This window comes from Pocillopora damicornis, chromosome 2 (genome assembly GCF_964200805.1).
Source record: "Pocillopora damicornis chromosome 2, jaPocDami1.2, whole genome shotgun sequence".
Lineage (NCBI taxonomy): Eukaryota > Metazoa > Cnidaria > Anthozoa > Scleractinia > Pocilloporidae > Pocillopora > Pocillopora damicornis.
The window spans coordinates 35,998,861-36,014,998 of NC_142671.1; the positions used below are offsets into that span (position 1 = coordinate 35,998,861).

The 16,138-nt window shown below is 37.9% G+C and overlaps 3 protein-coding genes across 6 annotated transcripts in view; 2 read left to right on the top strand and 1 right to left on the bottom strand.

The window, feature by feature from the left end:
• The window catches only part of LOC113685505 (protein O-mannosyl-transferase TMTC1), a 31,394-nt gene extending 25,211 nt beyond the window's left edge, over positions 1–6,183 (bottom strand). For all 4 annotated transcript variants that reach the window (XM_089197535.1, XM_089197536.1, XM_027203018.2 and 1 more), the window contains exons 1-8: positions 5,646–6,183; positions 4,761–4,834; positions 4,496–4,651; positions 3,388–3,475; positions 1,899–2,198; positions 1,438–1,559; positions 887–1,102; positions 244–357 (exon numbers count right to left, since the gene is read on the bottom strand). In XM_089197535.1, coding sequence (XP_089053661.1) covers positions 244–357; positions 887–1,102; positions 1,438–1,559; positions 1,899–2,198; positions 3,388–3,475; positions 4,496–4,651; positions 4,761–4,834; positions 5,646–6,146 — 1,571 coding nt within the window. In that variant the 5' untranslated portion in view covers positions 6,147–6,183. The remainder of the gene's footprint in view (positions 1–243; positions 358–886; positions 1,103–1,437; positions 1,560–1,898; positions 2,199–3,387; positions 3,476–4,495; positions 4,652–4,760; positions 4,835–5,645) is intronic.
• A 62-nt stretch (positions 6,184–6,245) lies between these two features.
• Positions 6,246–10,796, top strand: LOC113685495 (LRP2-binding protein). The gene is made up of 6 exons (XM_027203002.2): positions 6,246–6,620; positions 7,414–7,668; positions 8,363–8,414; positions 8,515–8,686; positions 9,133–9,298; positions 10,206–10,796. The coding sequence occupies exons 1-6, from the start codon at positions 6,249–6,251 to the stop codon at positions 10,269–10,271; spliced, it is 1,083 nt and encodes a 360-aa protein (XP_027058803.2). The 5' UTR covers positions 6,246–6,248; the 3' UTR covers positions 10,272–10,796.
• A 671-nt stretch (positions 10,797–11,467) lies between these two features.
• On the top strand, positions 11,468–15,460 carry LOC113685498 (uncharacterized). The gene is made up of 3 exons (XM_027203005.2): positions 11,468–12,303; positions 13,365–13,713; positions 14,550–15,460. The coding sequence occupies exons 2-3, from the start codon at positions 13,380–13,382 to the stop codon at positions 15,227–15,229; spliced, it is 1,014 nt and encodes a 337-aa protein (XP_027058806.2). The 5' UTR covers positions 11,468–12,303; positions 13,365–13,379; the 3' UTR covers positions 15,230–15,460.
• The last annotated feature ends 678 nt before the right edge of the window (positions 15,461–16,138 follow it).

Consider the following 16,138-nt stretch of genomic DNA (forward strand, 5'->3'; position numbering starts at 1 on the left):
TGATGGAGCAAAAACAGATGGTCGTTCCATCCCTTAATTTGTTTTACTTGATTTATTTCCACATTACTAACATAAGATCAATCTCAACTGACACAGGTAAGCAGATGGACATTACACGTCATTTGTGTGCGCTGTTAGACAGACTTTTGGTGATTTCCATGTGGAAAAATTCAACTTTAACTTCTCTCATTGCCGCAAGATATTTAGAACCTAAACACTTGTCAAAGAAGGGTTGACACTCACTTAAGCGCAGTTTCATAGTGATATATGGCCTCTTTAGCCCTTCCAGTATCTTTTAGAAAATTGGCAAAGTTGTAATGTGCTTTAGCATTATGAGGAAGAGTTTCGATTCCCGACCTGAAAAAAAAAAAAAAAGCAGGGAAAAGAACTAAACGTTAGTGAACTTCAGACTCCTAGCCTAACCATGATGCATGGCGTACCTATAATAACTATTTATGAGCGGAACAAAGTTCTACACGATTCCTGACAATCTCGTGCCTGACAAACATATCACACAGCAACAAGCGCCGTTACGAAATGAAAAACTCCACATCTCTTGCCATTTCTTTCAAGCCATAACCACATAATTTGTGTTTCAAAGTAAGCAGAACTCAGCAAAATTCCAATTTTTTTCTCTCTTTAACTTATTTTAAAGAAATATTGGGTCTCCTCTTTCTAGCTTGTTCCAATGTAAAGATAACCACACTCAGAGAAACAAGTTGCCATGAAGCACCAGGGCAATTCGCTATTTGCGACAAGAACAACTCATGGAAAAAAACTCTGTCTCGGCGAGAGTAAAGTAAGTACACAAGAAGCGTTGAGAAACATTGCAGCAACAGGTCGCTTGACACGAATCGCCCTGCATTTGTAGATCTCAAAATCTTACCTAAATAGCGTCTCCCTATTGCTCCATACACGATTCCGTACCACAGTTTTCCAGCAGAAAAGTCCCACCATCACAAATACCCCTGATAGTAAGACTTTTTGCAGGACATTCATTCGTGCTTCTGTAAATTTATCTTTGAATGCCACTTTACCATTTGGTGTCACTACCGATGCCAGTTTGTTGAGTCCACAAACAACAAGCATACAAAACCCCATGCTACAGGATAAGAGAGGGCAGAGATTTGTCAACATCACTGCAAATACATCTTGCTGAGGTAAAAATTTCAAAATTCTTTTACCAATCAGAGTTTCCGATTACTTTAAAGTATATTATCCTTAGACAAGATGACCATTTTTGTGTCCAGAACGCCGTCGAGTCACATGAACAAATCAAGTCACGCCAAGTCACGAAAAGTCAAATCCCGTCACGTTAAGTCACGTCAACACACGTCACTTCGCCGGCATCAAATCAAAAGACGTTAATTCCGGTCAGGATTTCGAGACAAGTTTGTCTTCCAGATGAAATACTCACTGTAACATTTCACAGCATACCTTGGTATGTAAAGTATTCTCTCAGCAACAACAAATCCAACTCTGAAGAACAGGTTAGAAGCCGGAAGGAATGGAATAGCCAATATGGTCAGAGACAAAACGAGGACATCTTGATCACGTGGCTACCGAGACAAATATAGAATTTAAAAGATGCTCTGTCATCAACTACTGAGTCGTTACCCTTAAACGACAATTACATTACATGCATATATAAATGCTGTGGCTCAATATTTTTCAATCTGTTTTTTGATTTTGTGTGTTTGTTTGTTTGTTTGCTTTGTTCAAACCGGTTTGTTTTTTTATCTCCCTTTTCTTTCTCAGATTGTAATTATAATGAATACAATGCAAAGGAAACTGAATAGAATCAAATACATATGTAATGAACTGAAGGTCCCAGATCATTTTCAACAAAATTTATGATTGTAAGCTAAACGCAGATGTATGTAGAAACCACTATTTACCAGGATCTTATTGGAGGACACAGCATAATAAACCAGAAGAACAGCTATCATGGCAAACATCAGTGTGCCTAAGTTTCGGGAATCCAGCGGCGATTCCACAAGAGGTATGCTTCCCATCTGCCAATCATAGCTCAACACACTTGGCGACAAAAGAAGCCAAGAGTTGAACGCAATCAGATATGAGTAAGTCATAACGCGAGTACTGAGAGAATCTGAAAATGAGGCAGGGTTGTCCTGAATTGTAAAATGTGGCAGATTTCCTCCAAGCATCCATACTCTGAATGCCATTAGACAAAAAACCTGTGGTGGAAAAAAAACAACATCCAGGTTTGCTTCAAGTCAGTAAATCGAGTACGAAAGGATGTTAACTCTGAGGCGAATTAGACCTTTACGAGGCGCTAAGTCTGAGGGTTTACCCACGTTAAAACGCAAGAAGGAAAAAACATTTCTTTAGGGTTACTAATTCTGATTGACTATAAATTATCATGTTGGGCATGCTTAATTTCCAAGATTGATAACTTTTCGCCTCTTTCTACAGGCAAAAATTAAATATCTTGCTCTAGGTCGGCATAAAAGTATCTGCATTCAAACTTGACAATTTACTTCTTTTTTGTAAGTGCGATCGAACGATCGATCTGTAACTGAACGCACGTACGGTAACAGAGAACCAATTGTTAAATAAACACTGAATGTTGCCTTTTTCCTTTATAGGTGAATAGGTTTTAGTCATCTGATGCGGTTCTCCATCTAATTACGTGTATTCGCCCATAAGCCGGTGCCACACTTAACGATTTCATACCCCGACGCGGCGCAGGCGCAACGATCGGCAGAAATCTCGTAGTGTACTCGGGGCAGCGATTGCAAAATTTTCGCGACAATTTCGCCAGCGATCATTTTATGAAATTTCTAAAAGAGAGTTGTATGGAACAGCCGGACTTAAGAACATAACTTATACATCGACCTTTGAAGCGGCATCGATGAAGAGGAAAACGTCAAATGTAGTGCTCGTGATGATGATGATGATGATGATGACGATGGCAATAACGACGAGTAAGAGGAAGGGAAGGAGAGGGATTTAACAAGAAAGTCTTCTTCAAAATTTCTATCCTTGTAAAAACTGCAGTGTTAACTGATTTCAATCACTTACTTGGGATTGTGTTATGCTAAGTCTCTTGGGTGTGTCAAATACAACATGAAGCTTCGTTTAAAACGAAGTGTAGTGACTAAAATAGGTTTTTGGGAAATTTAAGGTCCCGTATTGTTTCTTTACGTCAGAATTTTACGCCCAGGATTCTGGCGCCAATTGTGCAAACTACAAACCGCTAATAACATTTTTCATCGTGCACCTTCAATTCCCCAATAACATAATTACAAAGGTTGTTTACTTTTTGTTCTCGAAATCCCCACGGCACTTTAAATCCTGAATAAAGGCTTCCAAACTGTCTAATCACAATGATGCTTTTTAAAAACAAGTTTACCTCACACTTACAGATACAGAGAGAACAAGTGTTCGTAATAGAAGACGCTTCAATGCCGTAACGTCCTTTTCCACTGACACAGTTCTTTCTCTGATGACTCTGCAGGTCAATACAGTCAAACAGAAACATGTGCTGTTGTTACTTCACAGAAACTTACTAAAAGATAGCTGAACAAAGATTTGAAAGATACAAATTGCAAACAATACTCCTGAAAAGAAAATTCACTTGTTTAATGAAATAACTTCTAAAGGGCCTTAATCACTAAAATTGCTTTTTCTTGATCTTTCTATCAACTTGAGGTCCAGGCTATTTCCTCTTAACCCTTTAACTCCTGTGAGTGACCAATACAGAATTTCTCCTAACTATATCTATACAAAATCATGCAGACAAGTGATGAGAATAAAGAAAAATATCAATTATGGGATTACTAATTGTCTAATATCAAATTCTCCAAACTTACATAATGAGAATTGTTTGGCAGACAGCAAGGAGAATTACTTATGAGATCTTGGGAGTTAAAGGGTAAAGAACATTTTGAAGTCATTTAATGTCACCTACACTGTAACTCCAACACCATTTAATCTTTCATAGTTCTTTTTGCACTTGGCAAGTAAGGCAACAGTTCACAGAAGTTCCAATGTAATTTAAATGATAAACTGAATCATGACAGGACGGAAAACGCGTGCACTGTAAGTACCTCCCGTTGTCCCATACAAAGCCTTAGAAAACTTTTCTAAGGCTTTGTATGGAACAACGGAAGGTACTTACAGTGCACGCATTATCCGTCCTGTCATGATATAAGCAATTTGATCTTCATGATCTATAGGAGGACAGACACATAGATGATGTCAAGATTAATAGCCTTTTGCCTTTTCATTACATAAAACAAATAGATTCCATGTTGCAGTGGGTCTGTACAGTATAGATCACAGAAGACATCAAATGTGCCACTGTATAGTTCTTACTGCATTTTGGAATCATCTGTGATCTATTATTGAAAAGATACACTTTTGATTAACGTAATAGGATTGCCATGTTTTTAAAAGAAAAGTAACAAAACAGGTCTAAAAAAAAAAAAAAGAACCTGGCATATGATGGTATAATCAAAACATCACTTACCTCCAAATCAAATTCTTGTTAATAACCATACAATCATATACAAAGCATACACCAAACACAGTTATGCCATGCTCCTTTACCAGCATGGCAATGGCACCAAGAACCATGTAAATAATTGTGTAGATTATCTGGCAACAGCCTTTGTTTCCTACAGACCTAGAAAAGGGTGCAAATTAAAAATTACCTACAACCTGAAATTGGAATCAGCCAGAATAAAAAAGATTTCAACATTGCATCACAGAGGCTTTTGTAAAATGAAGTTCACCTTACAAATGCTAGAAATGAAAGTAGGAACAACAAACATGCCAGTACATCAGCGCGTCCCACAACTCCTGTCACCTGAAGATATAAACATAATGGTAAATGTTATAAAAATAACTGAACCTTCAAAATGGACCCAAAGTTTTATTTTACTGTTACTACTCCCACTTTCTTTCACTTTTGAACTCCTCTGCCAAAACTGTTCAATGTGGCAGATTTAGGGAATTATTAGAATTTATTAAATGAATTGGGTGTAGTTATGATGCAAAAAATTGAGACCATTCAATTTTTCAATCATATCACCAGAAAAGCATCCCCCCTCCCAAACATGAGGATCCTGTGATCCAACAAGAGAAAGTAAGGCAGTAATAATAACAACCTAATCCACTCCATCGATAAATATGGCCCCCTCTCCTCCCTTAATCACGCTTCTTATGGAGGAAGGAGGGGGGTTGGAAATTTTTTGCAATGGTGCAGTTATTTCACACTACCCACATAAATCAGTCATACAGACCTATCATAACAATAATGAGCAAAAAAAAACATTCAGGTATAACATGGCATTTTCATGAAACATAACAGCTAATAAATTCCTTTGCAAAATGTGTTGAGGTTGCAAACCGCTCAAATGTAAGCTTATGTGTACATTCACTCTTTGACTCTTGTACTGCCTGAAATGATTAAAATGTAACTTCTCCCAGTAATATCCTATATTATCCAGCAAACACATAATGAGAATGCTAAAAATAATCAGGTAGAAGTTGTTATCTTGTTCCAACACGAAATTCTCGTGACTAATTTACAAGGAGGGGGGGGGGGGGGGGAGAGAGTCAACAATCAGATCCTAGAAGTTTGAAGGTTACGAAAGAGAGGCAAGTCCTGAACTTACAGCTTCTGTATGGACAGGATGTGTAGCAAATAACATTCCCGCAATAAATGCAAGCACACTGGACTTGAAGGCCACTACTTCGCACATATAAGAATACAACAGACAAACCAATCCGTGAAGAACAACATTGACAGCATGGTATCCAAAAGGTTTTAAGCCATGTATTGCGAAATTTATTCTAAAAGTTAAGACACAAAGCGGTCTGTACGACTTATGGCTCGTATTACTCCACATTGGCTTGCCCCAGAAGTCGTTAGAGAGTATGTTCAGCAGCGGAGTTTCAGGGCGAATGTCCATGTTCTCTTTGATCGCAAAAATGTCATCGTGTACTAAATCGTAATCCAAGCTGTTCAGATAACAAGCTAACGAGGTAAAAGCAATAATTCCATATCCTAAACTCTTAGGTAACCTTGACAAATGCGTATTGCAGAGATCGCAGCTTCTATCGTTGCAAAGAGGTCTTGCTGCCCTTTCATCTTGTGACTTCAAATTCGCCGCCATATTGAACCTGGATCATCCCAGGTTGCATTATTGGCAGATCAACTCCATTCTAACCCTCCCCTCCCTTAAAGAAAATTTTTACAGATTGTCACTATAGCAACGATGATTGCTCAGTTGATGTCCAAGATGGCGGAAGAAAAGGTCGATAGACGGCCTCTCTCTTGTCCAGCTGGACCCCTGAGCGACCGTAAACTAAGCGCAGAAAAGCTCCCAAACACAAGACCATTCTCAATGGGTGCAATGGAAGAGGGAGGTGAAGAAGAAATGTCAGATGAACTTCTAGAAGAGATTTTGATCGAGCGTGCCAAAGACGGAGATAGTCTTGCAAAATTTCAACTTGGACAGTTTTACTTTGAGCGGGAAATCTTCGATAAAGCTTTAATTGCTTTTGAAAGAATCAAGAGCACTGATTTTCAAGCAAAATACCAACTTGGAGTAATGTATTATGATGGCATTGGAACAAACCCCAACCCGGTAAGCATTGAATTGCTTCGAAACGAAGGTTGACGTAATATTTGGTCAGCGTAATGATTGTTTACATGATTGGAATGAAGCTCAGGATGAGTATAATACGATACAAATTTACTATCTGAAGTTAATTTGAGATATGCCTAGGATCATCCTTTTTTTTACTTGTTATTGTCTGGCCGCTGGGATTTGTTGTTCTTTGTTTAAAGTTTATCAACTACACACGCCATGTTATGTGCGCACAGCCGTGTGTATATAGTTATACACGCATAGTAGCCCATTAGGAAATAGGTAGAACATACGCGCCCGCTATGTTATAATCGCAAGTGACAAAGAGCAACTTCTTGTTTCAGGAATGAATTATATCACGTTTAACTAGAAATAGTGGTACAAGCATATTTTTTAAAAGTCAAAGATGGCATTGTCATGGTCGACTTATTAGGCTAAGGCAAACACAGAAGCACTCTAAAACACGTTAAAAAATCAACTTTTTATCCCAATAAAACCTTGACTAGTATAACTTTTTTGGGGTAAACACTCCTTAACCATTCAAATTCAAGAAGTTATTAGCATGTGACTTCTCCCCATAATATCTTTATGCTACCCAGCAAACGGGTAATCAGAATACTCAAGCTAATTGGGTAGAAGTTGTATTGATCTAACACCAAATTCTCGTAACTGGTTCAGAAGGAAATGTGTAGCAACTAGAAAGGAGAATAAAAAAATCAGGTCTTGAAAGTGAAAGGGTTATTTCTTGAAACCTTTTAATCTATTTTACTTTTTTCCATGCATTGACCAGGAAAAAGGATTTAATTTCCTTAAAGAAATTGCACAGTCCACCAGTCCTGAGGCAGCTCACCTCATACCCTTTGCCCAGTATAATGTGGGCAGAGCTTATTATGAAGGGTTTGGCATCAAACAGTCTGATCTGGAAGCAGAGAGATGGTTTCTTGAAGCAGCAAGAGATGGTGAACCTACAGGCAGCATAAAGGCTCAAACAGTATTGGGTTTGTTCTACTCCAGACCTGGTGAAGACTCTTTTGACTTACAGAAGGTTTGTTAGTAATTTCTAATGCATCTCAACACTAGACAGCATTGTCCTCTTCCAGTCTGTGCCAGGGGTTCAACAGGACCCAATATTAAATGGTACATATTTAATATTAGTCCATATCACTCAAGTTTATAGTCCTTTTTTGCACATGCTAATTGGTTAATTTGGAGGTGAATAGGGAGTGATATTCACCTCACAGCAGCTGAAGAGGTAAAATCAGGCATCAAGATTTCAATTTCTGTCTATTGTTTGATATAGTGAGGGAAATACATTGATTTTTTTGTATCTGTGTGGTATACACTAAAAAATGTATTAACCTTGTTGGTGAAAGTGGTTTATATTACCTCCACTGTGGTGAATAACTGTGAAATATAGCAGAGTGAGAAAAAGAAAGATGGAGGTTTTGGGCACCGGTCACTTGATGAATATGAGCAGATCCAAACATCACTCTTTTTTCATCCTCCTACAATTTTTGAACGGTTTACTATCATGCTTTGTTTTACTAACTGAGCCCCTGGAAGAGGCAATAGCCACTGCTTATAGTCTTATTTTTTAATAGGTCATGTACTCCAGGGGGAATCCTAGGTTAATCAGAACATCTATCCCTACCTTTTTTTTATTGAAACTTTTTCATCTGTAACACATCAGAGTAAACTATAAAATAATGTTCATTTGTTCTCATCATGTTTTTCTTCAGGCTTACTTTTGGCATCAGGAAGCCACAGGTAATGGGAGCCTGGAGTCACAAGGTATAATAATTAAAATTTTCCATGTTTTGCAAAATTACAAGAATTCAGAGTATTTTGTGTGCATGTGTGTCATTTAACACCACTTTTCTGATACCATTAGGTGCATTAGGTGTGATGTATGAATATGGTATTGGTGTGCGGCGAGACGGAGAAGCAGCCTTCAAGTGTCTCAAGGAGGCAGCAGCCAGAGGCAATGTCTACGCCCAAGGAAACTTGGCTGTTCATTATTACAGGAGAAAACTGTTAAACAAGGCTGCAGATGTAGCAAAAAGGTGTCATATACACATCATTGTTATTTTATGTTAAGATAGTCTTTGCTATAAACAACTGTAGTTTTGTATGAGGGTGTCATTGGGGTGAACCGTTATCCGTAGGAAGGCCAGAAAATTTAGCCGTTAGCTGTAAAAATTGATTAATTTTAACTGTTAGTCCTTAAAAGTTAGCCGTAAAATATTTTTCTTTTGTAAACACAAGGGAAATAAGTTGACCATAAACATTTAAATGGCCAAAATGTTAACCGATAGCCATAAAAGCTATCACCTCATTGAAACCGTCTTGAATATTTTGTTACTGTAGTGGTAAGAGTGAATCCAAGAAAAACAGAATTGCTCTGAAGGGTGGGGTAGTCGAGTGTTATCCTCAAGTGAACATTAGCTCACTTTTTCTGTTTTTATTTGTTTGTTCGTTTTGTTTGTGCTTACAAACCCCCATCATGCAGTGTTGGAGAGCAAGAGGACATCGAAGGTCTTGCTCTTGAGACAGATTGTCTACCTCGCTATGTAGCTAAAGGAATCGCTTTGGGATGTTTTGTTTTTGCGCGTTGTTTGCATCATGGGTTAGGAGTGGAGAAAAATAGAGAGCAAGCAAAGAGATGGTATAGCAGGGTAAGTCGGAGCGTTTTTCGATTGAATGTCGTTAAGCCGATCAGAAGAAAGGAAAGTACCATTAAGGGCCAATGAAAACTCAGTAAATCTGACGACACTGCCTGAAGCGCGGGAAAACGTGGGCGACTGAGTCGTGATTGGTTTTAGTTTTGAATCTGATTGGTTGAGAAAGTGGTGCGAATTTTCTGGACCAATTACAAAGCAAAGAAAAGAGTCGACGCTGAATTGAAAATGGTTTTAGAGCTATTTACAACTGAGCGACGGGATTAATTGCTTTGTTTTTTGGTTTACTTTGCTATGAGATTAATCTAAAAAACTCACATCAGCCTCTCAATTAAAGGCTATGACAAATCCAACATTTGTTGGCATTTCTCGGACTTCAGGCAGTTTGCTCGTTTTCTTGTTGTTGAATAATTATGGGCTCTTTGTTACATTTTCCGTTCTTATTCGCCGTTACGTTGATGAGCAGCAATCCAAATTCGCTTTAGCTAAAAAAAGAAAAGACATACATGTGGTTTTCTCTCAGTATCTGGAAACACGAAATGTTCGAAACCAAAGAGTAGTCTGGAAAAGTAAGTTTTACATTTAACTCCCTGTATTAGAAAAGCGCCCATATTTTACCGAAGACCAAGCTTCACTGTATCGAGTTGTTTTATTATTAAGTAGATGTCCCCGCTTGATAACGTTCTTTATTGTCATCGCCAGTCAAAATGAAATGCTTTTCATTTTAAACGTAAAACATAGGCGTGTCTTATCCTTCCCAAAAACAAATTCTTGTGCAGGATAAAGGTATCTATGACAACTTATCTGGTCGTCCACTATGTCTCATCTGCTGAAATGTAAAGTATCACTTGCGGGAAAACCAAAAATAAACTAAGGTATTTCTGTTTGTTCTCTCATCTGACAGGCCAGTGCCTTTGATCTCGACGTCGTGGCCAGACTGCAAGACGACATGACCTATGGTTACATATGACGTTTCCTTGCAATGGCTTACAAAATGTTATCTTCAGCGGTTTAATACAACCAGTTATCTGTCTCACAGAAAACATTCCTTGTGTCGAGGTTTTGTAATCATCTACTAAGAATGGAATATCATGTCTCTAAATGTACAAACAAATTCATGACTGAACTGAACATGATTTTGCGTCTCTGGCTGAAGATTTGCATTTCTATCTTTAAAGTGTGTTTCATATCAATCATGTAAATTTAATATATTCCTGCTTACTCATTGAAGCTAAGCGAGCAGTTTTGATTCTCCGTTTCTTTTAAATCTCTTGTTAATGATATTAATTTATACCAACGATGCCTCTGTATATAGCTGGCTGTAAAGAAATGTGAAACAGCATGTACTATAATATTTATATTAGCTTGCCTCTCTTGGGTAATTAAAATCAAATAATCTGAAGTTTGATTGTCTTTGCAAAGTTTTCTTTTGATTTGAGGCTAGTTAGGAGTTTCAAAACGGTATGGAAAAATAAATAAACGAGCAATAATGGAAGCTTTGCCTTTGGATTTTGTAACTATGATAGGAGGTCTTTAATTATATAACTTGCCATAAAGAGTTGATCCGTGATTTCATGGTCTGGTTTTCTGCTTTCTCAGTTGTTCGATTATGGACCAAATCAGCCGATATCCTTAAGGCACTGCTGCTAAAATATTCTCCTAATTGACCAGAGAATGCCCTTACTTCACCTCATCAAATCTAAATCGCGACACCCTCACATTATCTGATTGATTTTCTGGAGAATTTTAAGTTGTGCAGTACATGGACTTTCCCCGATATGGCTTTTTCTTACAGCTGATTACCTTCGTTTTAACATTGTTTAGAGAAAGAAGCAAATGATCTCTCCTATGATTGACGGAGTTAAATCATTAAAATGTGTGTGTCGGTTTGTTAGCATTTGCTAATGCATCTCAACTTTAGACAGCATTATCCTCTTCCAGTTTGTGCCAGGGGTTCATTTAGTGAAACAGAGCCCAATATCAAGTGGCGATCTCTGTAAGAGCGGTCCAGGGCATTTCGCATCGGAACAAAGTTTCCCTTAAACTTTGCCCAATAATCTATCTTTGGTGGCAAGTAAATAGAACCACATTAGTTTCTAGAAATACGTTAAAATAAAATTTTAAGAACTCTCAATAGTCAAATCTGCAAAAGGCCCTTTTTTGACCTCTTGTGACATTGAAAATTTCAAAAGTTAAAAAGCCCGGTCCTCGTATCACACCGCATGCAACAAAAGATCTTTTGTATTCTTAAACTGTGTGATATGTAAGATGTATAAAAAGCATTTCAAGTTTGATATTCGTTTATTCAGAGATTCGTCATAATTTATTTAAAAACACTCGTTAGACAGCTTTCTGAAATTGGTCAAAAGTACTCTTTCTTTCTTGGTTGATATTGCTCAAGTCCAGACCAGACCATCAAGAACTTCGCTTGATTTCTTCTAATAAGGTGTTTTGCAGCAGAAAAATATAAAAACATCTGGCACTTATTAATTTTCTTCGCCGTGGTGACTTCAAACTTTTAGCGATTTTGTTAACGTGACAGCCGGTTATGCAAATGAGTTCCTTAAGTAAACTCGACCGTTTTATATAAGTAGCTCAATAAATCTTAGATTTTGACCATTTTAAGTTGAAAATATAGTAGGACAGAGATTTTAGACCTCATCGATTGATACTGTTAATTAAACCATTAAAAGGTTGACTGAGCGCTAATCAAATTATGATATTCGATACGTTGTTGTTGACGTCTTTCGTCACGAGATAGCAAAATTTGACAAATTTTACTATCTTGTTAAAATACTCTGTCTAAAACTATCAGGTGTGAATTTACATACAGTGAAGTCAAAGTAGTTTTCTTAAAAAAATAACGCTTCCACAATGCAACGCAATCAGAGTGCGGACACCGCGTGCGCTACGATCTGCCCAACTTTCGATGTGTTGAGGGAAAGGGTCGGAAGCCTCGCGTCGGAAACCGTCCAGCTGCGAAATAATCAATAAGAGAATCCGTAAGTATTGTAACTTTTTGCCTCTGAACAGTTTGGTAAGACATATTGTCACGTTGCTCTGGTTAGGGAACGTTTACTGTTCCGTTTTCGGTTTCGGAGGTACCCTCTCAACTGTAGGCTTATCCGGAAATCTTGCCTTAGGGCATACGTCACTCGTTTCTCTTTTATGAAATATCAAAAGAGAAAAAATGTAAATAGTCGTGGTTTAAGCTCTCCGACCTACGTGTGAACTACATAGATGTCGATCAACATTGACCAGATCTTAAAGCTAAATTTTCATCAACGCCGAAGATATTTTAGAGTCAACAAGCGTCGTAAGACTCCTTTGCACTTAAGTGAGTCCACCTATGCATTCAGAACATAACGAAAGTAAGAAAATACAAACGTTGTAGACAGAAGGAAATCATTTCAGTGCGTGGACCTTCTTTCCGTGCTATGATATGAGGAAATTTTATAGTAGCGTTGCGTGGCACTTATGTCTTCGTTTTGCATCTCAAACAAATTATTAATTCACTTTGTATTTTGGGTTGTGAATGCATACTATTAAATATCGAGAAAATCCCCAGATTTACTTTGTGAGCGATGAAGTGATTCTTATTTCAAAATACGTTTATTCGCCTCCGAGCTAACTTTCGATTTTATTGTGCTTTAAGTTGAGGTCAGTTTTGGAAAATGTGAATAGCATGTGATTAACAATCATACCACTTACGTTTTCACGCGCCATTTATTTTAAAATGCTGATCGATCCATCAGTTAGTCGGTCAGTTGTAGGGTTCATAAGGAACTGAAATTAAAGATGGATTTTTCTTCATGAGAGTAAAGTTAAGCGCGAAGTCAGTTTTGACTCCGCTAATGTGAACAAAGATCGATTATTCCCGGCAGGTTAACACGGTTACGCGACTCGACGCAACTCGAGACTAATCAACCTACAGACTGATCAACTGATCAACTGATCAGCTCAAGACATAGTTGAATTCCATTGTCCTTGCTTCAGTGATTAGTCTTCCTGTTGTTGTGCGTCGTGCTGAATGTGACCCATAGCGCTTTTTCTATTTTATTAGTCTTTTACTACTACTATGAGTCACAGTTCCCGTATCGGTTTTGTGGTGTTTGGTTTGGGTCGAGCAGGTGTCATCCATTCCACGAACCTCATACGAAACCCACAGGCAACCCTAAAATGGATCGTAGATATTGACGAAGACAAGGCCAAGAAGTTCGTGACAGAAAATTTCATGGATACACAAGTTATTGCCCCATCCGACATGGACAAAGCGTTACTTGATCCAACCGTTCAGGCTGCAGTGGTAGCTACTCCAACTGAGATGCACGAGGATATTGTGATGCGCTGCTTACGAGCGGGAAAAGCTGTCTTCTGTGAGAAACCAATTGCTCCTACCTTACAGGCTATAGGTAAAAAGTTATCCAGACCCCTGAATCGCATGTTAATAAACAATATTAGGTATTTCAAGTTTACATGTTCTGAAATATTCCCAGGCCTATTTAACAATGACAACTTCTGTGTTTTCTGAGTCAAAATTTGAATCCATTCCCCATCAAATGTTTCTGGATACGCTCCTGTATTCCACTTATTTTAGTCTTGCTCGTCACATTTTTATGACTAATTTGTCCCCTTACAGTTTTAATTGATTGATTGTTTAATCCATTTATTTATTCGTTCTTTTACGATGTTTCTCAGAGCATTGGCAGAATCGTATGTTAATAAACAATATTAGGTATTTCAAGTTTACATGTTCTGAAATATTCCCAGGCCTATTTAACAATGACAACTTCTGTGTTTTCTGAGTCAAAATTTGAATCCATTTCCCATCAAATGTTTCTGGATACGCTCCTGTATTCCACTTATTTTAGTCTTGCTCGTCACATTTTTATGACTAATTTGTCCCCCTTACAGTTTTAATTGATTGATTGTTTAATCCATTTATTTATTCGTTCTTTTACGATGTTCCTCAGAGCATTGGCAGAATCGCATGTTAATAAACAATATTAGGTATTTCAAGTTTACATGTTCTGAAATATTCCCAGGCCTATTTAACAATGACAACTTCTGTGTTTTCTGAATCAAAATTTGAATCCATTCCCCATCAAATGTTTCTGGATACGCTCCTGTATTCCACTTATTTTCGTCTTGCTCGTCACATTTTTATGACTAATTTGTCCCCCTTACAGTTTTAATTGATTGATTGTTTAATCCATTCATTTATTCGTTTTTTTACGATGTTTCTCAGAGCATTGTTACAAGGAGGCCGACAACCAACACCTTCCATTGCTGTGCGCTTTCAACAGACGATTCGATCCAACAGTTCGGTCTGTGTTCGACAGAGTTCGAAAAGACGACATTGGCAACATTCAGGTCGTTAAGACAACTAGTCGGGACTCCACTCCGCCATCAGAAGGTTATATAAGGATTTCCGGGGGAATCTTCCATGACTCCTGCGTTCATGACGTAGATCTCATATGCTGGATGCTGGGTGAAGCTCCTCATACAGTCTTCTGTCTCGCCCATGCCTTCCATGCGCACATCGGAGCTATGAATGATGTAGATACAGTTGGAGTGGTCATGAAATTTCCAAGTGGCGCCATCGGTCAGATAGATATGTCACGCCATGCTGTTTATGGCTATGATCAACGTGTTGAAGTGTTTGGATCTGGTGGAATGCTCACCAGCGACAATCAAAGCAGTCTCTGTGCCACCTATTTTCACGCCAGTGGAAGCACACAGAATCCAATCAAAGTTTCCTTTCCACAACGATATTCCGAAGCTTATGAGTTAGAAATGAATCACTTTATCGGCGTAATCAAACACAAAGACAATTTGCTCATCTCCAAAGATGATGTACTACGTTCATTCACCGTCGTGGAAGCTATTGAGAAGTCTTTCCGGACCGGAAAACCAGTCAGTTTATGAAAAGAGATGATTGACCAGAACTAAAATCTGAAATATTACAATTAATGGTAGTTTTTGGCCTATGTTCTGAAATTTTAAGTTAATTTTAGTGATTTTCCTCTTTTCTGGAAATGAAGAAATCTTACTATTACTTTTAAATGCAGATTTGTTGGACATTTGATTAAATTTTGCCGAGAAACGCTCATGTCAATGATGGTGGCCGAAAATTAAAACACCGAATATTTAACAATTGTACGTGCCCCGTTGGTTATGGTAATCTTATATTCGGTAAGCCTGAGTAGAATCATGAATTGTTGGAGTAAAAACAGAAAGAAATAACCCTAACAACTAGCTATTATGTGGTTTGACAACGACCGGAAGACAATTGACTTTCCCTTGTCCCAAATGTCGTTCCAACATGCAAATTAATCATGCATCAAGCAAAACTACCTAAATATCCGTTACATTCCTTGAAAATTTTCATACCAAATTTAGTGGCTTTTTGGTGGATATGGAAGTCGCATTTTCTATTAGTACTGCTATTTTTTTAAGTTTCATACTCTGGGGCAAACCGACTTTTTACGGCCATTTCTTCAAGGCTCGCTCATGCACTTGCTCGCTTGCAGACGAATTCATTAACAATATTTGTCATAGCTAGGTTATGAGCTGTGAGCTAGGTTTCAAGGCCATAGCATAACTCGGTTCAGTCAATCAGAAGGCAAGAAATTCAACAACGGTGATCCAGTTTTTACCAAACTAATTTATTTCGTGCAGGAACTGGTTTAGGATTCAAAGAGTAACAGAAAGTTTCTGAAAATTTCCCTTACTTGTTCACAAAATGGCTTAAGGTTTTTTGCTTTTGTTTGTTTGTTTCTATTTTTGAGTTATTAAAAAAAAAAAACTCTACGTCAGCGTATAGAGAGTAGTATA

Coding starts and splice junctions, on each gene's coding strand:
- LOC113685495 (XM_027203002.2), top strand. CDS start 6,249: ATGATTGCTCAGTTGATGTCCAAGATGGCGGAAGAAAAGGTCGATAGA. Junction 8,687..9,132: donor GCTGCAGATGTAGCAAAAAG/GTGTCATATACA, acceptor CCCATCATGCAG/TGTTGGAGAGCAAGAGGACA. Junction 9,299..10,205: donor CAAAGAGATGGTATAGCAGG/GTAAGTCGGAGC, acceptor CTCATCTGACAG/GCCAGTGCCTTTGATCTCGA.
- LOC113685498 (XM_027203005.2), top strand. CDS start 13,380: ATGAGTCACAGTTCCCGTATCGGTTTTGTGGTGTTTGGTTTGGGTCGA. Junction 13,714..14,549: donor TCCTACCTTACAGGCTATAG/GTAAAAAGTTAT, acceptor GATGTTTCTCAG/AGCATTGTTACAAGGAGGCC.